General features: G+C 50.0%; 1 protein-coding gene across 1 annotated transcript in view; it reads left to right on the top strand.

Annotated features, from left to right (window-relative positions):
• The window catches only part of N4BP1 (NEDD4 binding protein 1), a 61502-nt gene extending 46422 nt beyond the window's left edge, over positions 1 to 15080 (top strand). Inside the window, exons 5-7 of the mRNA XM_052656152.1 lie at positions 1254 to 1361; positions 3271 to 3378; positions 5159 to 15080. Of these exons, the coding sequence (XP_052512112.1) occupies positions 1254 to 1361; positions 3271 to 3378; positions 5159 to 5516 (574 nt within the window). The 3' untranslated portion in view covers positions 5517 to 15080. The remainder of the gene's footprint in view (positions 1 to 1253; positions 1362 to 3270; positions 3379 to 5158) is intronic.
• Positions 15081 to 22036: the final 6956 nt, after the last annotated feature.

Raw genomic sequence — 22036 nt, 5'->3', positions numbered from 1 at the left:
TCACTCAGTTTATATGGCTCTCTGGGTTTTCAGCAGGTGTGAGCATGTGTCCTGAGTCACAGTACACGCCTGGAAGCTTTACTGCCTATTTTCATTAATACTTGCAGACAAACATCACTACTTACTGTTCATGCCAATCAGAAATAATTTAAGATACTCATGCTAAATCACATTTACTTACCAAGTTTTCCTAAGATTTCTGAAACTAATGAGGCTTGTTTTTTGATCTCCTTTTAAGTACCCCCTACTGATAATAAAAGCAGTTGTTTTGCGCCTTTAATTCCAGTGATTTCACTCATTTTATTGTTTCATTATCTTTGTTTGCATTGCCTCAGACAAATGTGGTCATCCTGACTAGGGGACGAAACTCATATTATCCTCAGAGATCTCTCATTAAGAGGGTTTGAACATGAATAATCTCGAATGATGAAACAGAATTCTCTGTAATGTTTACTTGTTAAACCTTTTGGTCACCATATGAAAGTGAAAAGTGAAAGTGAAGTCACTCAGTCGTGTCCGACTCTTTGCGACCCCGTGGAGTGTAGCCCACCAAGCTCCTCCATCCATGGGCTTCTCCAGGCAGGAATAGTGGATTGAGTTGCCATTTCCTTTTCCAGGGGATCTTCCCAACCCAGGGATCGAACCCAGGTCTCCTGCACTGCAGGCAGACGCTTTAACCTCTGAGCCACCAGGGAAGCCCATACGATCACCATATATCTTCTCATAATTTGCATTTGAGTGTATCTATAACTTGGACTAAACCTAATGCCAGTTCTGGACATCTTAAGTCAGAGCAGAAAATGTGAATTTAGGCTAAAAAAAAAATGCAAGGCTGACTATGGCAAGGCTAATCTTAGAACCAAAGTACCGTAGCTTAGCAACTGAAAACTGAATAGTGATTTCACAGGCATCGATTCTGATTCATTCCTTCTCTAGTCCTTATGCATTATCATATTACCACTCTTTACTGATGATACAACTTGTCTAGAAAAATGTGTAAATTGTGGTTAAGATTATTTTTTAAAAAGATTTTATGAAAACCAGACCTTCATTTATAGTCATTCTAGTAATTTTAGGTGTTCAGTATTTCAAGTTGGTGTTCAGTTGACAGGGGCTTAACTTTTCTGCATCCCAACCTTGGTTAAATTCTTTGATTTTCCTGTGAAGAGGAAGTCCTTTTGTCTTTTATAGTAAAGCTACTCTGAGCTAGGGGTGCCTGCTTGCCTGTTCTAACCGCTGTTATATTACCGTAGGTTTCTACTGCACTTAGCAGACAAAACTGGTGGCATAATTGTAACAAATGATAACTTCAGAGAATTTGTTACTGAGTCAGTCTCCTGGAGAGAAATAATTACAAAAAGGTAATACATTTTTCTTTGTCTTTTGTCAGAGATGTTTTTTGTTGTTTACTGTTTGTGTTTTGTCCACCTTGGAAGCAGTTCGGGAGACCACAGGTACCATAAGACTGTGCTTCCAATCCGCAGGGTCTCTGGCCCCTGTCAGTGAGCGGGAGGGCTGAGCACAGAGCAGCACCAGCAGGCCATGTGTGAACGCGCTCTGGTGCCCACAGGCGTCTTCCGTAGACCACTGTCCCCTGGCAAGAGGAGTATCTTTGTGGCCCAGTTAACTGTGTGATGGAGCAGAAATGACCACCTAGCTTGACCGTGGCCTGATGCCAAGGGACACTCGAGCAAGTCATTGGGCCTCCCCCGGGCTTTACTCAACAGTGAAATATGAAGGCTAGGTTTGATAACAGCTGTGATTTCAGCAAGAGGATAGTACCAAAATCAGTATGCTGACTGGGTTTTCACTTTGGGGAAAGGAAAGAATACTTCTACTTTTTAATATTGGATACTTTTCTTGAGCATTTTACCATCAAAGTTTAGTCATCTGTATCGAAAGCACATTAAATATCCAAAATAGCAAAGTAAGTTTTCTGTTTGTGATGACACCGAGTGTGTTCAGCTGCATTAAGATCAGTGAACACAGGCTTCCAGGACTTTCTGTAAACAAGCATCATCTGACAAGTACTTACCAAAAACCAGTAGTCTTATGGTAGTGCCAGGGATGAGTCATAAGTGCCGGAAATCTAAAAAACATATCTTGAGGTTGTGTATATCTGGTATAACTGGTATATAACTAGTACAACTACATACTTACCTGTCTAGGGGGTTTCATGGTTGCCTCTTGTCTGATATTTATGTTTTTTGAATCATTAGAGGGGTTTAGAAAATGATACCCAGGTGAAAGTTAGTTACTATATGCATTTGACCCATATGCTGTTAAGAAACTGTTGTTGATAGCTGAAGTGAGAATTGGTCTTTGACCTTCTGGGCACAGTTAACAAGCCATTAATCTTCTAGCACATGCCTCTGTTGGATTTGTGCCCTGAGCTCATTGTCAGTGTCTATTGGACACTCATCTGTGTGTGCATAGAAGGTTTAAGTGAAGACTCACTCACACACCAACCCATTGCCTTCAGAAGTCATAAAGCAAGGCAGAAACCAAGATCTAGGCAGCAAATCAGCCATTTGGACTTTTAAAAACATTTTTCTAGACTTGATAAATCATATTCAACTGACCTTCAGTATTTCTTCGTATACTAACTCCCTTTTTTAAAAGAACGTCAGTAGGTTTGCTTATGAGCTCATTTATTCAAAAATTAAACCTTTGTTGAGCACCCATTGTATCCTATGGTGACGGTCTTTCCATCTTGTTTTTCAAAGTTATATTGAACGTTATATTAAGAAAGGAAGCTGCTTCCCAAGCCCAGATAAAAATATGAAAGTCTTGATAAATATGAGAGCCAGTAGGTAAAAGTTTCTCACTCTGTTGTATTTGTATACAAAAGAGAAAGTGGTTTCACTGGGGTGTGTGTGGTTTTCTTTGCTTTAGCTGTTAAGTGAAAGTCTCTCAGTCACGTCCAGCTCTTTGTGACCCCATGGACTATACATACACAGTCCATGGAATTCTCCAGGCCCGAATACTGGAGTGGGTGGCCTTTCCCTTCTCCAGGGGATCTCCCCAACCCAGGGATCAAACCCAGGTTTGCATTGTTGCAGGCAGATGCTTCACCAGCTGAGCCACAAGGGAAGCCCAAGAATACTGATAGAAGAATACCCCAAGAAGGGATGGGTAGCCTGTCCCTTCTCCAGTGGATCTTCCCGACCCAGGACTTGGACTGGGGTCTCTTGCGTTGCCAGTGGATTCGGTTAAGCAGTCTTCTAATTTACTTTTTCCCCCACGCTGTAATCATTCTCCCTGTTGTAGATTGCTCCAGTATACCTTTGTGGGGGACATATTTATGGTTCCTGATGACCCTCTGGGAAGAAGTGGACCTCGATTAGAAGAATTTCTTCGGAAGGAAGTCTTCCTTAGGTATTTATTTCCTTTTCCGGGTTGTCCTGTGCTCACAAATCTGTTTCAGTTGGTTGTGCTTCAAGTGCAAGTGCACTCTCTCCCTGAATGTTACGAATGGTATGTTATTTCTAAGAATAGCCGTAGATTTAGTGCTGGTGAAATATAGGTGGAATGTCTCCCAGAGACCGAATCTTCATCTGTGGCTCATTTGGTGTTAGTCCCGGAAGAGAGGGTGGGGGCCAGGCTTTCTGTGGTCAGAGAAGACAGGGCAGGCGGTGCTGGCGGCCGCGCACTCGTGGGTGCTGACCAGGCTCTGTGTGTGTGTGTCTCTTTAAGGTCATTTCGCCAAGTCATCTACTTTGGATATTTTATGCTTATATGAATTTACTTACTATTCAGGAATCACTACCTGGGAAACTGTTACTATCTACCTCACCGAGTAGAGAAGCAAGTATTCTATATTTGTCTGAAATGAATTTGATAGCTTAGGTTTTCTTTCTTGTAGATTGGGGTTTGTTTGTTTGTTTGTGTTTAAAGACGTGTTTCCATTTTCAGAGTTCTCAAGGATGGACATTGTTAGTCCTGTGCGCCTAAATGGCAGATTGTATTCCCCAGCGATAGGCCTTTTCTCTTTTTAAAAAGTGAAATAAGCTACATTTCTGTGTATTTCTCAGCTGAAAGGGGTGTAAGCTGAAAGGAATGAGAGACAGCTCCCCCAGCGATTCAAGACAGTGAGACTTTAGAGCTGATCCTCTCCGTTTATGACAGGGCCTTTGGGGGATTCTGGGTTTGGATTGGAGAGGGCAGGTGGCTCACACAGAACCGTCTTCAGCGCACAAGACCAGCATGATTTCCACTCCCAGGTCTTGTGAATCATTTCTCTTTTGAGCCTTTGTGTTTCATTACACAGATGAGGGCTCCGTTCCCAAAGGTCCTACTTCTCTACCTGCCTCCACCAAGAGAATGGTAGCCATTTTAAGCACCTGCTGAATGGCCATACATCTTATTTTTCTTCCAAAGTCTTAACTTGGAAATTCTCTGCTAGGCTTTAAGACCTGAGGCCTGTGTGCAAGCATCAGGGTCCATGGGTCAAACTTAATGGAAGGAGAGTTCTTTCTCCTTCTCCAGCCTCAGCAGCCTGGCATCAGGGTCAGTCCTGCCTGCTCACGTAAGAGCCATTGAATACGAAGTTAGTCATTGCACACACACACACACACCCCCGCCCCCACGGAGGGACTGAGCTTTTGAAGTTGGGAAAAGTGTTCAGTCAGCCCCGTTTCTCTCCTGCAAGCAGAATCAAGTGGGGGCTTTTGAACGGTAGAGATGCCCTAGACACACTCATGTGCATTCAAGTTGTGGACACCAACATCTCACTCAGACTTGAGGGGCTGGGGAGGCAGCCTCTCTGCCCAAAGATCCCCATCAGCCTGGCCCCACGGAGAATCTGAATCTGCAGGAGAGTATGGTCCTGTGTCCAGATCTTTTGAAAGCTTCCTGGTACACCCTGGTTCAGAGCCAAGCAGCGGGGTGGGGTCAGTCCTCACAGCAGCAGGCCAGGAAGCGGAGTGGCTCATGAAGAGCCAGCATTCCCTGTCATGACTGGGCTGGAATTGGCGTTAGTGGCATCCCTACCAGCCTGTCTGTGGGTGGTTGCCCTCCCTGCCATGGCTGCAGTCTTCTCTTCCCTTCAGAGGCCAGGGAGCAGCTCCTTGAGTTTTGACGTCAGTGGCAGATATTTTTAGACAGATTTCTTGTTTGTCTCCTAACCTAGCTCACCAGGGCTTGCTTCCATTCACAGAGATATGCAGCCCCTACTCAACGCCCTGCCAAATGTGGGCATGTTTGACCCCAGCTTCAGAGTCCCTGGCGCCCAGGCAGCCAGCACCAGCCACCAGCCTCCGACCCGGATTCAGGGCACCCCACCCAGCCACTGGCTTCCTCAGCAACCCCGCTTCCCACTTTTGCCCAACCTTCCCAACATCCAGCAGAATCTGCCCATGCCAGCACAGAGATCTCCTGCAGAAACCAACGAGCTGAGGGAAGCCCTTCTGAAGATCTTCCCTGACTCGGAGCAGAAACTGAAGATCGACCAGATCTTGGCGGCTCATCCATACATGAAAGACCTGAACGCGCTCTCCGCCATGGTATTGGACTGAAGGCTGTTGGGAGCTGGGGCTCTGGGCTGAAGACACATACACGCAAGCTAGTATCTGCATGTGGCAGCAGGAAGTGACATAATGTGAAGAAACCAATTTCCCAGTGGAAATGCTGTTGTAGTGTATAGGAGAAAAAAAACACAGATGTTTTGTGTATAAAAAAATCTGGGTTTTCAAAACCAGCTTTTTTATATATATACATTATGCTGCTATTACAGATTTAACATTTTCTGTAAAAGGAAAGTCTACATTTTCTGCCTGTTCAGAACTGTTTAATAGCAGTTACTCTTGAGTGCACTTACATTTTTATGTTTTTTAAACTATTTTCCTTAATGCTGAAAATATTGACAAATGGATATGGTTAGCCTTTCTTAAAAAAAAAAAAAAAGTTGCTTTCTTAGGGAAAGCAAGAACTCTTAAAGTATATTTTCTTGAGATGACTATGTCACGCCCACTGACATGAAGTGTGCTCACCCTCCTAGCCTCCTCTACCCTCACCCCTGGAATTAGAGTCCGTAGGAGTTAATTTTGCTCCTCTGGGGTCTTTCATTGGAGCCATTTGTGAGAGTGGACAAGTGGTGCCACTAGATGGCACCTTGTGCCTAGCCATTGTTAATGACCAGGGCAGAGTTAGATGCACGGAGTATCCGGCTGGGAGAAACTTGAGAGCCCACGTAGTCCAGCCCCTCCTCCCTTCCCACCCTGCAGAAGAGGGAACTGAGGCTCCAAGTGCCCTCTGTCTGGACGCGCCCAAGTCCACAGCAGTGGACTGGATCCCTCATGCATGGCTGGGACACTCACCACTCAGTCCCTGACTGACTCTAGAAGTCACATCTTAGCTCTGAAGATACTAGTGGGATGTGAGGAAGTTTAGTGAAGAGCGTCATTATTACAGTAGTTTGGTGTCCACAACCTTGGGAGACGCCCCATGTGAAGTTTGTGCAGCTTTGCCAAAAAACTGGTTTTCTATTCTCAAGAATGACCCAAGCCAATAAATAGCATTAGTAGCTTCTGTGCGGGCCCAGAGCCCCATATTTATTTTTCCTGTATTAATCTCTTTAGTGTTCTCCTAAGCTGCCCTTCCTATGGGTCTTTCTCAGAGTTGATATCTTAGTATTGTGTTTTCAGTGTTGCCTAAATTCTGTGTCAGTGAAAATTCTTTTTCTCGATAATTAACTGTTAACATCATTCTTGTTCTCTGGACCTTCAAAGGGCTTTGTATTTTATACTTGTGCTTTCCCCAGGCTGCTCACGATCAGTTTCACATCTGCCTTGTAGATCACATCTCTTGTGGCCCCCAGAAATAATTCCAGAGGACTCAGTGCAGATTTGTTCTTCATGGTGAAGGGACTTAGTTGGCCTTGAGCAGACCTGGCTGGCTCCCCACAGTGCTCCCTCCAGGCATGTATGATCCTGCATCCCTCTGGGGGTGAGTCCAGAGTCCTCGGGTGGCCAAATTCGGACTTCAGTCATGTTTTCTCTTGGATGCCTTTAAGATGCATTCTGGTGTGGAGCTGGTTGTCAGCTGGGGGTAGGATACCCAAGTCATCCAGCTGTGCACGTGGAGGCCAGAAGGCAACTTCAGTCACAGCCCCTGTGCCTCAGCTTCACAAATGATGGTTTTTAAAAACAACAGCAGAGGTATGAGGGCTGGGTCCCTCTCACAGTGACTTTACCTTCCAGGTCAAGTGGCCTTGCCAATCCAGCACTGCTCCTGTTCAGAGAAGGACCCGAGGGGCACGCCTTGACTGCCAGGACTTAGCCACTGGTCTTCCTGGAAGCGGGGCTGAGGCTCCACTGATGCTAGGTAGAGCTGGCTAGGCCTAGAGGTCAGGAGTTTTCTAGGCTCTAGAAGTGACCTGACCTTTGAATTACATAAGCCTCTGTGATCTTAGTATTGTCTCTGAGAGCTCCACCAGCCCCTTTCCTCTTTCTTGGGTGCAGGAAGGAAGAGTGCAGAAGGTAAGTGGGAGGAATTGCAGAAAAGCATTACTTACTTACCTTGGTAAATTATAACATGAAACAGAATCCGCAGTTCTTTCTGAAATCTTGTCAAGTGTAGTTAAATTTAATATTTTAAAGCTCAATTCTCAAACCATTCTTTTAAGAAGTCATTACCTGTTCTCAGACTCCTCTTAATACCAGGCTCAGTGTTGACACTCCCGGTCTGCCTCCCCTGGTAGGTGTTCGGAGCCACCTTGGGGAGTGTCTGCAGCAGTGTTGTAACTCCTCCAGGCGACTCAGCACCCTGTATCCCATGGCATTCCTGCGAAGCAGGTGGCAGGGCAGAGGGCACCACCCTCGTTCGGTAGACTCAGAGAAGTTGTCCAGAGTTAAAGAATAAGTAGGCAGTGATGCTGAATGATCTCTGGGCCTACATTCTTCCCCAGGCCCCAGACTGCCACCCAGGAGAAGAAAGACTGGTTTGGTCTTTCTGTCAAGTAGTCAGTGTTTGAGACCCTATAGTCCAGTGGCTAGAAAAACAGTAAGAAGGCTCAGCCGTCCTGGATGAAGGGTCAGCGTTGTTCTGGCAGGCTTAGCAGGGCGTGACTGCCACCAGGGACTCCATTGACCTGTTGTAGCTTTTGGTGTCAGTGAGAGGAGGGATAATCTTCCTTTATCGCTTAGGCTTATTGTGGCATTTGTGGAATATGATCCGCAAATAGAATCCGTGATGCTCTGAACCTCCACCCCCACTGAGTCTCATGCCCTTCCCCCCACCATGGGAAATGGCACTGGGCCCGCTGGAGTTGGGCCTTGGCACCACTCCCACCTCAGGCCCAGCCTGCCTCCCATACATCCCTGAGACGTGGCCTTCCTTAAGGAATTTCCCCCCACCTCTACCTCCTCAGCACCCTTCTACGTCCCCACCTGTCCTCTTCATCCTGGGTCCCTCAGCCCATCTCCTCTCATCTCCCAGCTGTAGCTTGTTTGGTTAGTTACTCTAACTCACTCCATTTCTTATCTACCTCTCTCATTTTTCCCTACATACTTCAGATCCTGAGAGTAAAACAGCCTGATTTCCCTAAGGATCTCTGTTCATTGCTACCTTCCTTCCCCCTCCCACTTTTCACTTCTGTGTCTGCAAACTTGGCCTCCACCCCATCACGTGGGATTAATTGAGGGAAGTCATTGGAGACCAGTCAGTTTCCAAATTCGGAAACCTTTTCCCAATCCTGAATCTCCATGTCCACATTCAGTAACTGTAGCTTGACATTGTTGACCCTTCAGTTCAGTTCAGTCGCTCAGTCATGTCCGACTCTTTGCAACCCCATGAATTGCAGCACGCCAGGCCTCCCTGTCCATCACCAACTCCCGGAGTTCATTCAAACTCATGTCCGTCGAGTCGGTGCTGCCTTCCAGCCATGTCATCCTCTGTCATCCCCTTCTCCTGCCCCCAATCCCTCCCAGCATCAGAGTCTTTTCCAATGAGTCAACTCTTTGCATGAGGTGGCCAAAGTATTGGAGTTTCAACTTCAACATCAGTCCCTCCAGTGAACACACAGGACTGATCTCCTTTAGGATGGACTGGTTGGACCTCCTTGCAGTCCAAGGGACTCTCAAGAGTCTTCTCCAACACCACAGTTCAAAAGCATCAATTTTTCAGCGCTCAGCTTTCTTCACAGTCCAACTCTCACATCCATACATGACCACTGGAAAAACCATAGCCTTGACTAGACTGACCTTTGTTGGCAAAGTAATGTCTCTGCTTTTTAATATGCTATCTAGGTTGGTCATAAGTTTCCTTCCAAGGAGTAGTTCAGTTCAGTCGCTCGGTCGTGTCCGACTCTTTGCGACTGTTGACCCTTACTTTCCCTATTTTCTGAGATTTCCCTCACTCCTAAACAGTCTTCATTCCTTTTCCTTCTTGTACCTAAAGGCCAGTGCAGCAGAAAGACCAGCTCAACAGGTGGTTTCCAAACTTCAGACCAGCTGTGGGACGCATGATAGGGAGGGCAGTTCTTAATAAAAATGCAATGACTGGGCACTACCCCCCGAGAGGTTTATTCAGTAACTCTGGCGTAAAGCGTGGAAATCTGCCATTTCAGCAAATTCCCTGGATGGTTCCCACATAGGTGGTCCATGGCCCACATTTTGAGAATCGCTCACCCTTAGAGATCAGCATACTTCCTTGACTCAAACCATCCCCTCTTTGCTGAAGTGACTCCCAGCTCCAGCCCTGCCCCTTATGAGTGCATATTTAGCTCTACTTAGAAGCCCTGAGACATCCCCAGACCCACTGCCCCCAGGCCCTCTGCCTGCATCTGTTCTCTTGTCTTTTCCCACCCACCCTGCCACAAGGTCCCCTCATCCACCATTGTCCCTTTTTGGCCATTGCCCCCCGCCCCGCATCTTGTGCTCGTGGCCTCCCTGTGGGCATCAGGCTCTGACCTGTCAGCCCACCTCACAGCTCTCCCCCTCTACCCCCCTGAGACTGCACAGCTGCTAGATTTATCTTCTGAAGATACGCTTCTGCACACCCCTCTTCTTGGTCAGTGACCAGTGGCTCTCTTGACCAGAGTATCAAGTTTAGACCCTCCTGAGCTTAGTATCCTTGGCAGTCTACCTCCCAGTCGTACATGATGGCCCACTCACTGCAGCCGCACAATTTCCTCCGTCACCTGTGGGCTCCCACTCCGAGTGAATCTCTTCTCTGCTAAAATGCCCTTTCTCCCAGATGGCTTCCCCCTCAAAGGCCCGGCCCTGTGCCCTCTCTGCCCTTGCCTAAAGCTGCTGGCCAGAAGCAGCCTCCTGGTGTTCCGTGACCCCGCAGCACTGTGTCTTGCTCCCGGCACTGGCCACTCTGGTTGGTGTCACTGCGGCTGATCGTGTACTCTGTCTTACCTCTCTTTCTAGACTGTGAGCTCCTCGTGGGCAGGGCTTTCTGTGTTCACTCTCTGTATTTCCCTCAGCACCTAGCACAGTGCCTTGCACTTAATAGGTGCTCAATAAAGTCTGCTCAATTGACCTGGAGGATGGTGCCTTGACAGCGGCATCTAGCAGCCAGCAAGGCCTTCAAGTATCAGATTCTCGGCAGTTGCTCCCTGGAACCCACTACTCCATTTTTCCTTCTTGTCAAGTCTCTACCACCACCAGGTCCAGGAATGGGCACCTGCCCCCGGCTGAGCCAAGCAGTGTGCTCTGACCTGCTGCCCACAAGGTGGCCCATCTAGGCCAAAGTATGCCTTGTGATTGCCCCCTCTGGTGGTGGGGGCTAAGACATGTCATGCGCAGATCTCATGGAGGCCGTTTTCTGCCCTGGGTGGGAGGCGGGGTGGAGAGAAGCAGAAGCGTGACAGTGTGATTCCTGTTGTCATGGAAACCTGATGGCACTCACATTCTTCCCCAGATGCCTGTTACCCTGACACGCTTCACTTTTCCTTTATGTTGGGTTTACATCCCTTGGAATCAAAGACTCTTTAAGTGAAATACATATCACTGTCCATACACGTGGCAGATTAAATAAGGGAGGCTCATCACATCTTTAGGCAGATCCCAAAGACCAGCGCTCCCCAGGTGGCTCGGTGGTAAAGAATCCGCTTACCAAGCAGGAGACCCGGGTTTGATCGTGTGTTGGGAGGATACCCTGGAGGAGGAAATGGCCACCCACTCCAATATTCTTGCCTGGAAAATACCGTGGACATAGGAACCTGGCAGGCAACCGTCATGGGGGTCACAAAGAGTCAGGCACAGCTGAGCGACTGACAGCACACACCCCAAGGCCACGCGTCAGTGCTGCAGGAGAGCCCCCCAGTCAGCTCTCAAGGAGCCTCAGGAGACTCCACCCCAAGACCATGCGTCAGTGCTGCAGGAGAGCCCCCCAGTCAGCTCTCAGGGAGCCTCAGGAGACTCCACCCCAAGACCTTGCGTCAGTGCTGCAGGAGAGCCCCCCAGTCAGCTCTCAAGGAGCCTCAGGAGACTCCACCCCAAGACCATGCGTCAGTGCTGCAGGAGAGCCCCCCAGTCAGCTCTCAAGGAGCCTCAGGAGACTCCACCCCCACCCTCACACAGGCTGGTTCCTCCATGGCATCTTCATCCTCTTGCGGTTGTGTCTCACAGACGCCTTCATGTGGATTTTCTTGCTCTGTCCCCTAGCTGGACAGAGGCCAGGCCGGCTGCTTGGGAGTTAGACCTTCCACGTTCTGCCATGTCGTCACTGGTTAGACAGCCGTGATGGGGCCAGCCCTCCTAGGATGGGGCCAACCCTCCTAGTCTGGGGCTGCCACGAGGAAGAAACAGGCCTAGAGCAGCGCCTGACAGAACCCCCTCAGTGATGGTCACGACCGGCTCTGCCCCGCAGCCCAGCGGACACTTAACGAGACTGTTCACACCCTGTAGGCCATCTCAGAGGCGGAGACCTTGTCTTCCGGATGCTGAATGTTCTCTGTTCCTGCCAACTCAGCCTGAGTGTGGTCTAGACCCTCCTCAGGGCCGCAGCGGTCCTGCTGTCTGCTGGGCAGGACGTCAGTCCTCTGACACGCTCAGTGCCCTTGAGTGCCTGGCGGGCTCATGGCAGGGAGGGACCCAGGGGGGATGCCGGCAAAGCCACTGCTTGGCCGCAGAGTGAGGGAGCGCTGATCCCCTGGCTGACACAGCCCCCCCCAGGCTGCGTCTTGACTCATGTGCCCCTCCCACCGCTCCTTGAAGTCTCCATCTTGGAGGCGTGTGTGTGTGTGTGTGTGTGTGTCTGTGTGTGTGTGTCTGTGTGTCTGTGTGTCTGTGTCTGTCTGTGTCTGTCTGTGTCTGTGTCTGTGTCTGTGTGTGTGTGTGTGTGTCTCCAGGATGCAGGACTTGAATTCCTACAGGCCATTTCACCTCCCCAAGAGGCAGACTCTACCAAGGTGACTTGGCAGCCAGAATGGCACCCGAGATGGACTGCCTCCCTCCATCCAGTGACCAGAATGGAGGGCTTGTGACCTGGGTCAAGGTGGTCAGCCCGCTGGCCAGAGGGAAGCTGTGGAAGGAAGCTGCCTCCCCCGTTCCTGAGGAGTGGGGCCCACGTCCAGCCCGGTTCCTGTGGGAGGTGCAGGGAGCACATTGTTGTTTCTTGTTTGTTTGTTTTAACTTGACCAGCACTGTAGAAGCGCCGTCGGGAGTACACTTCTGTGTGCGTCATGCCCTCCTTTCTACTCCTTTACGGGGACACAGAGCAGTCAAACGGCCTTTGATGGCTTTTGAAACTGAAAGCAGCCTTTTTGCAGCTCGGGTTCCAGTCTCCTGTCATATGTGGTTCCAGGGCTGGTGACAGCCATCAGGGAAACGGAGCCTGGGCAGGCAGGGGTTTGCCCAGAAACTGGTCATCAGCGCCCAGAGTAAGCCCTGGAGCTGCAGCGCCTGCGCCTCGGGGCTTCTGGAATCAACCCCCTGTCACCTCCTCCCATAAGACTCCGCGCCGCAGACAGTGGCCTTTGGGGCTTTCCTTCCCACTCCCTCCACAGGTCCCCAGGGAGCCCAACTTGGCCTCACAGCCTGAAACCCAGTCTGGGGTCAAGCCTGGGCAGGCCCTGCCCTCTCCCCTCGCGGCTCTCAGAGAGAGGAGGAGGGGGCCTCCCCTGAAAAGAATGCGCTTGTCTGCCCGCCTGTCTGGCTCTGAGATCAGTCTAGGGTTTCAGCCACCAAAACAGGCCGCAGGAAGGAGAGGGCCTCCTGCAGCTGGCCGGGAGAAGCTGTGGACACTGGCTCACAACCTCCCAGACCGGAGGGTCCCTCGACAACGACAGCAGGTCCCACCCCCGTCTTGCAGCCCCTTCCCACTGAGGTGTCAGGGCCCTGGCACTTACTCCCACTTCAAAGCTAAGGAACTTGAGGCCCAGTGGCAAGTGGTGGGGGGAGGGCTGGAGGCCCAGCACCAAATCCTCTGTGCTCTACTTGCCAGCCCCTCTACCCCGTCCCCCAGCTGTCCTGAGCAGCCGCTGCATGCCTTGGACGGTGCTGGGGTAGGCGAGAAGGCCAGAAGGGCCCTTTCCAAAGCACCCCGTGCTCCCCCAGCCCTAGCAGTGAAGGTGTGTGGGCCCTGCTCTGGCCCTTCTTGCTGTGTAATCAGAGGAAGTTACCCTCTCAGATGAGGCCAGTCCCCTCATCTCTGAATAAAAGTGAGGGCGCCACCCTCACAATGGGTGGTTTTCAATCCTGATGTGCGTCAGAGCCACCTGGAGGAAGGGCTGTAAATACACTGGCGCCCAGGCCTCACCCCGGACTGGGGAGATCAGTGAATGGAAGCCCAGGGATCCCAGCGAGCCCCTGACAGAACCAACATCCCGTGAAGAGTTGGTCCCACTGGGATAAAATCCCAAGACAAGGCCCTGGCCCCTGACAGTCCTTCCCTCTTCCATCCCACATGCGGCCTTGTCCTCAGTGTCTCATCCAACTTCGGGTATTTTACAAATCCTTGGCCCCGCAGAGGCAAGACTCAGAGCAGGAGGAGAGCAGAGGGAGCAGGGGCATGGGGCCCTCTCTCCTGTGACCAGTGGCTGCAGCTGGCTTGGTTATTTCTGCCACCACCAGCCCAGCTGTGTGTCCTTGATTCCCGGCTCTACCTAAACCTGGGGACGGTTTTGAACAAAGACAGAGTGGAGCTCCTGGTGACCTCCTGGGACATCGGCCTCTTTTCTACCAAGCAAGGGCCTTCCTGCCAGCCATTACCCACCCTGTAGACCCCTGTCACTGCTCCACACGTGCTGACAAGGCCTGGGAGCCCAGCGGGGTCAGTGTGTGCCTTGAAGACAGGAGGAGTCTGCCACATGAAGACCTCCTATTTCAACAGGCAGAGGCCAGCGGGCTTGGGCTCCAGCAGCCCCCAGCCGTTAGGTAAGGCAAGCCCTTGTCCAGATCTCATCTGCTGCCCCGCTGGGAGAGGCAGTGTCTTCCTTCAGAGTGTTTCTAGTTGTCTGACACTTCCAGCTTCCTTGGCCCAGGGCCTGAACATGAGCATTGAGCATCAGCCTGAGCATCACCAGCAGATGGAAGTTGTGCTGTGTGGGGACAGTGGAAGGTGACCAGCTGATGGCACAAGCCAGCTGGTGGGAAGAGGCCCTCGTCCGCCACAGCGCAGGTGGCGTCAGAGGGCTTCCTGCCTCAGAAGTCTCAGCATCCAGCTCGAAGCCATCTGCTGCTGCCACCTGAGAATTACTGTCAGAATTACTGTCCCGGCTTCACCCAGCTTTGGGGCCCCCATATCCGCCATCACTGTCAAGGTGACTTCCAGGAAAGTCTGAGGCCGGGGGTTGAGAGCCCTCCCAACAGGAAGTGACTTGACGACATGAACCTCGACCCTCTGCCTTCCCCACGGCCCCATCCAGACTGAACGCAGACCCCATTCGTCTGGTCTTTCAAGGTGTCCTTCACAGTCCTACCCACAGCTGTTCACCATCTTCCTGCTTGGGTGGGTCTCTACAGCTGCCCAGTGGGGCAGGCAAGAATGATTCCCCTATCCTACAGATGTGAAAACGGAGGCAGGGCTGTTCTGAGACGAGACCTAAAGGGCCAAGACTTGAACCCTTGTGTCCATACGCCTGTGAGTAACTGTCCAGTGAATGACTCCAGAAGCCACAGCGGGGTATCCATACATCCACTCACTGATGTCAGTCTCTAGTCCCTTCTGAGTACTTTTCTGCTGGGATGGGCAATGATAGGAGGAGACCAGAGACAGAGGTGTGAGTGTGGTGGATGGGGGTCAGCCTGTTGGAGGGGGTGGGGCTGTGGATGGAGAGCACTCAGGGCGTAGGATCAGCAGCTGGAGAGGAAGGCCATAGGGGAGGCTGGAGACGTCAGGGAAGAGGGCTGGGTTCATCCTAAGGGATGTGTTCTGCCTTCTTATTTCTCTGAATTGGGGGCCAGCTGGGGTACATGGTCCTCTCTTTGGAAAAACCTTTCCCAAGCCTGTTCCCGCACCTTGCAGACAGCCCTTGCTCCAGCCCTTCCTGGCTCTTGGAACAGAAAGTTGGCCTAAGTTTCTGGCTAACCCAGCTCTGTTCTGCGGTGGGTAGAGGAGGTGACTGGGGATGGGCTCCACCCAAGGAATCCCTGCTGGGCTCCCAGGAGACATCCTGGGAGCCCCACCTGTTAGCAGCATGTGGTGGCCTTTCACCAGATGGTCACACTTAGATCTTCCCCCAAGATGGCTGGGCAGCAACACCTTGGGCCCTCCATTTGTCACTTCCCTGAAGAGCCAGGATCGAGGTGTGTTCTGTCCAGTCGCCTGTGACCACAGAGTTGCAGGGCCTTCCCTGGTATAGGAAAGGCGCTTTGGCTCCTCTCTGGGAAAAGGGCAAGTTGGCTTTTCTAGGGGCGAAGATTCATTCCTAATCACAGCAGTGTATAACCTCCCTAACTCCTGTGTGCCTCAGTTTTGGTCATCCCCATTTCACAAGATAATGCCTGTTGTCTGCCTCATATTACTCAAACAGACTTAATTCCTGTGTCCTTTTTTTAAACTTCTTTGTTTTAGCCAAATTCATTTGTTTATTAAGTTATTGGGTTTTTATTATGTGCCAAGCAGCATGTTTTGCTAAATTCAGTATAATTCATGAGAGATAAAGCTCAAGAAAGAGATCACTCTAATTCATAAAGCAGTTTCATTGCAAAATTTGCAAACCAAGTGATTTCGGATAAGCTTTTGTTAATAAAATATTTGAAATCTGATTTTTTTTTTTATGTCGAAACTTTATTATTTCTTTTAATGAAGCTAACATTTATTGATTTAACTCAGGCCTTGTTTTTTTTTTTTCTTTTTTCTTTTTTTAACTGTTTGAAGTGTGGTTGACATATACATAAGCACACAAGTCATAAACAGGCAGTTCTCTGAGTGTTCCCAAACCCATCATACCATACCACCAGCATCCAGACAAAAAACAGAACACGTGAGCTTCCAGGAGCCCCCCGTGCCCTCCCCACCTCACCAAGGTAACCATGATCTTGACTTCCAATGGGCTTTAAGAAGGCATCACCCTCTTCCTTCTGTACAGGATGGACCAGGACCCTTAAAAAGAAGGTGAGAGAAAGAGCAGAAAGGCGGCTTCCAGGATTCCTGTGTACTCTCGTGCCCTGGAGCTGGTTGGGGCCCCATGAACTCTGGGGCTTTTCCAGCCAGCTGTGCCCTGAAGTAACCAGGAGTCCCCTCTGGCAAGTCAATCTACAGAAAAACATTTGTCCATTGCTTTCCAAGAAAAAGAGCACTTTTTTCTTGTTTTTAACAATTGTATGAGGTCTTCAGAATCACATGCCCAATTGGTGTGGGCCAGAGAAAAGTAGCAAAGTTTCATTTTTTAGAAAGCTGGAACATTCAAGGAAGAGCCGTCCAGCTGGCTTGCATTCCAGGGCATTTTTTTCAGCACCCTGCCTTCCCTCACCCTTCTCTAAAGGCAGGGCGCCCCTCGCCTGCCTGTTATCCTGCCCTTGATAATTGCAACCAGCTGTCCAGAGCGGAAATTCACACTTCCAGGTCCATGCAGGCTGCTCTCTGGGTGACTGTGAAGGCGGAAGTCCCCTGCCACCCCCAAGCCCATCTCCTCTCAGGTCAAGGAACGCCCCCCACCCCCACCACCAATTCTGGTTCCAGCTCTTCTGTGAACTCCCTCGGGCTTGTCCCTTTCCCTCTTGGAGTATCAATATCCCCAGATGTAAAACAAGTGAGCCCCCACCCTGCTACTGGACTGGCCTCTGAGACAGACCCATGGAAGTAAGATTGCTGCAAGATTTGGGAGGGGTAGTTCTCCAGGCATCAGCTCCATGCCTACTCTTCCAGGAAGTCCCCCAGCAAGGCCCCTGTCCCTCAGCACATCAGCGTCTGGCAGCTAGTCCTGTGTATTCAGCAGGTCCTACATGCGCTGCAGGGAGCGGACACCTGTGCACGAGGCGGTGTGGCGTCTGTCCTACTGGCACCGTGGCGTGGGTCGCTTACCTGGCTGGCATCTCCCATTACTGCTTCGGGGTGAGTGTTACGTGAGTAGTAGGCCGGGGCTTGTGCTTGCAATTCTCTTCATATATTTCTCTCAAGAAACCTGGTTCCAAGAACAGATGCGCTCAACCTGGCTGAAAATAGGAGCAAATTTTTCAGGAGCCACCAGTCCCAGGTGGCGCTAGTGGTATAGAACCCACATGCCAATGCAGGAGATTAAGGAGACCTGGGTTCAACCCCTGGGTCCAGAAGATCCTCTGGAGGAGGGCATGGCAACCCACGCTAGTATTCTTGCCTGGAGAATCCCATGGACAGAGGAGCCTGGAGGGCTACACAGAGCTTCACACATAGCTTCACAGTTGGACACGACTGAAGCGACTTAGCATGCAAGCACCAGTCCAGTTCTGGCTCTTCCAGGTCTCACCAGGCTTCCTTGGACAGACTCCACCCCTCCCCCACTTCAGGGTGAGGGGTGGGGGGCTGATCTCTGAAAACTCGTCCAGCTCTGATCTTTGCTGATTCTTGGAATCTGTTTTTCTCATCCAGAGAACAGGAGGCCAAGAGCAGGAAGAATAAACTGAGACTTCCTTAGAAAGCAAGCAGTTTGTTAAAAGTTAGATGAATATCTACCCTATGGCCCAGCATATTCCACTCCTAGGTATTTACTGAAGAGAATGAACACATATGTCCACAAAAAGACTTGTACAAGAACATCTATAGCAGCTTTATTCCTAATCACCCAAACAGGAAGCAGTTCAAGCGTCCAAGAGGTGACATGACAAACCAATTGTGGAACATCCAGACTATGGAATATTACTCAACAGATACTCAGACGATACCATTCTGGCTGTACAGGTGATGCAACAGGATGTATGAATCCCACAGTCGTTACACGCAGGGAGAAAAGCCAGAGGAAGCGTACATGCTGCATTAATTACATATAGAAAGTTCTAGAACAGGCAAAACTACTCTATGGGAATAGCAATCAGAAAGTAGTGGTGAAGGGAAGCTCTGAGGGAACTTTCTGGGGCAATGGAACTCTTTTATTTTTTAATATTAATATTTATTTGGCTGCACCAGATCTGAGTTGTGGCGTGCAGATCTGGCCAGGGATGGACCCTGAGCCTCCTGTATTGGGAGCTCAGAGTCTAAGCCACTGGACCACTAGGGAAGTCCCCTGGAACTGTTTTATATCTTGTTTTGAGTGCTGGGTATATGGGTCAAAACTACTGTCAAAACACTGACTAAACAATTATATTTTTACATTTTAATGTACACAAATATTGCCTTAATTTAAAAATTAATTAAAACAGGAAAAGAAGGAAAAGCAGCTAAAACCTTTCGGTCAGGCCAGGAGGCCGCAGGCTGGGAGTGCAGTTTGTCTTGTTAGAAGTTAACAGTTTGCAGGCCGGAGACATGAGAATCCTGGTGGGCCATTTTCACAGGCACAATGTCATCAAGTGAGACCAAGAGGGTGGGGGTGCAGAGGAAGCAGGGACATGAGGAGCAGCTTAATGTTTCATTGGCTACAGCCCAGGAGAAGGGCTCATCTGTCCTTGAACTGGACGTTCACTGAGCTCTCCCCCGTGCAGACACCATGGCGGGCACTGAAGATACAGCAGTGACCAGAAGACATGGTCCCTGCCCTCAGGGAGCTCTGTGAGAGAGAGACCTTGAACCGCGTGAATCACACCAACAAACCGCTCACCCCAGACAGAGGACTGAGAAAGCACAGAGAGCTCCCAGATCACCAGCCTGGAGTCCTCCCCCTGTTCAGGTCCAGAAGAGTCACTCAGAAACCCTGAGTTTAGTTCTGAACTGAGTTCAGAGCTGAGTTCTGAACAACTGCAAGATTTTAACCAGATGCAGAGTACCGAAGAGGGCATCTTTCCGCAAAGCCAGAGCCTAACGCAGGAACCACAGACCCCAGGGCCGAAGGGGCGAGGCGGGGAGCAGCACTGCTGGAGCAGAGCATAGGACAGAGCAGCGGAGACCGTTGCCGTGCGACAGTTGTTACAGGCCTGGTGTGGCCCCATCTTCCTGTTTTTGTTTTTCAAGAAAACCTAGAAATCTGGAGTTTCTTCAATGTAAACACAAATCAGTTTTCAACTCTTATCATATTTTAAAATCACTTTTATAGATTTATCACTTCTTTAAATCACCTCAGAGCAGCTCCAATCAAACTTCCAGCAGGATTTTTTAGTAAAAACATGCCAAATGATTTTAAAACATGTTCAAAAGCAAAAGAACCTAGAATATCCAAAAACAATCTTGGAAAAGAACAACAAAGTTGGAAGAATCTCACTACCTGATTTCCGGATTTAGTAGAAATCTACCGTCTCAGGACATTATGTTTCTGGCCAAAGGACAGACGTGTAGATCAATGGGATAGAAGAGTGTCCAGAAATAGACTCACACAAATATGATCAACTGATTTTTCACAAAAGTGCAATAAGGATTCAATGAAGAAAGGATCATCTTTTCATTAAATGATATGACAGTGTGACAGATGGACTCTTAGGTGGCCCCTCACGACCCCTGCCTTCTCGTGTTCACACCTTTGTGTAAACCCATCCTCTTGAGGGTAGGTGGGACCTGTGACTTGCTTCTAACCAATGGGATACAGCAAAGTGATGGGATGCCATTCCCATGGCTTCCTCATGTTGTATGAGGCTCCGTCTTGCTGGCCACTTGCTCCAGAGACTCTCCCTGATGACTTGTTGGAGTAGGCAGCTGTGTTTGGAAAGCCCGCAAAGCAAGGAACTGCAAGAGAGAGACTTCTAGGAACTAGGTGGCCTGTAGAAGCTGAAAGTCACCAGCAAGAGGAATTCCCCCAACAATTTGGATGAGCTTGGAAGCATACTCTTTCCAGTCAAGCCTCCAGATGAGAACATAGCCCAACGAGCCCCTACAATGACCCAACTATGCTGTGCTCAGACTCCTGACCCATAGAAACTGTGAGATAATAAATGTGTTTTGTTTTAAGCCTTTTAGCCTCTAAATTTGTGATAATTTATGATGCAACACAGAAAATCCATAAGCCAAAAAATAAAATCTCTGGGCTTCCCTGGTGGTCCAGTGGTTAAAAGACTTGGGTTCCAGCCCTGGTCTGGGAAGTTCCAGCATGTCTCAGAACAGCTAAGCCCATGACTATAACTACTAAGTCCACACGCTGCAACTGCTGAAGCTGTGTGCCTAGAACCTGTGCTCTGCAACAAGGGGAACCACCACAATGAGAAGCTTTCACACAGCAACAAAGAGTAGCCCCTGCTCACCGCAACTAGAGAAAGCCCATGCAGCAGCAATGATAAATTTTTAAAAATAAAACCTCTACCTAAATCTCATATCATATACAAAAGTCAGCTCTCAATGCAAAAGCACAAAACTTCCAGATAAACACTGAACACAGGTATATTTGGCCACGGGGCAGGGCAGAGGCAGTGATGGAGGGAAGCACAGTTGTGACCCACTAGGACTCCAGGTCCAGAGCTGCCCAGGTGTCACGTGCATAGCAGCAGCTTCAGCCCTGGGATCTCTCTGGGGGCAACTCTGGTCTCCTTTTGCTCCCAGCTGCTCAGTCCTTCTGCTTTCTCTAATCTAGAACAAATCTGATCTGTTTAGCTAACACCACCCCGACAGGGCAGAGTTCTTTGCCGCATCGTAGGTGACTGACCAACCTATGGGTGCACAGTCCTGGCTCAGTGCCACCCTAGTTCTTTCAGTTTCCACCCCTGAGCTCAGCCAACCACTGCCACCTCCCAGTGGGGCCGCAGGAGGGACGCTGGATGACACAGATGCTGTGACTGTCTCCTGAGAAAGACACAGCTCTGTGCCTAAGTCCCTTTGTGCCATCGTTCTGAGGTTCCCTGGAGAGGGACACAGGCCAGGGATGCCATGGTCCTCTGGTGCCCCCCGCCACACCCTTATTCCTGCTGCGCTGCAAGCTCAGGTGAGCTGCAACTGCCGGAAGCCCCACTGAAAAAGCCAGGAAGCAACCCAGAGACAGGTGTTAGAAGCTGGGGTGGGGGAGGGGTGTGGTGCGGTGCAGAAAGCTACCTGGGTAGGGCAGGGCCATCCCTTTCTAAGAAGAGGCTCTGGGGAAATAGGCAGTGCTGCCCTGAGTCACCACTGCCAGCCGGCTCCCAGGGGCCTCTGGGCAGACTGAATTCAGCAGCACGTCTGTGTGCAAGAGCGATGCAGGGCCCAGGAGATGGGAGAACTCAAGTAACTGAAGAGAACGACTCATGAGCCAAGCAAGTGTCACCATGTGTGGAGAGAAGAGCAAAAGGGTCCTATGGAACCAAAGTTAGGTAGAGGGTGCTGGGCTCCCCATTTAACAGGGCCTAAGTTTTACACTGCTTTGGCTAATCTACCCAGTCCCTGACACAGCACCCCAACAAATACCCTCCTGTGTTTTTTCATTCACGGACAAAGCCCCCAGGGTTCTCAGAACACTCTGCCTCCCTCTATCCCAGGCTGGTGATTCAGTCAAGTCTGTATAAGCACAGCCTTGAAAGAACAGAATAGAAGGATTAGCTGACTTCCCGATGGGCAGTGGGTGTCAGCAGGGTGGGGTGGGGACCATGACTCCTCCTCGAATGTCCAAAGGACACAAAAGCTGTCG

Source organism: Budorcas taxicolor, chromosome 18 (assembly GCF_023091745.1).
Source record: "Budorcas taxicolor isolate Tak-1 chromosome 18, Takin1.1, whole genome shotgun sequence".
NCBI classification, from domain to species: domain Eukaryota; kingdom Metazoa; phylum Chordata; class Mammalia; order Artiodactyla; family Bovidae; genus Budorcas; species Budorcas taxicolor.
This window is presented reverse-complemented; position numbering and strand designations above follow the sequence as displayed.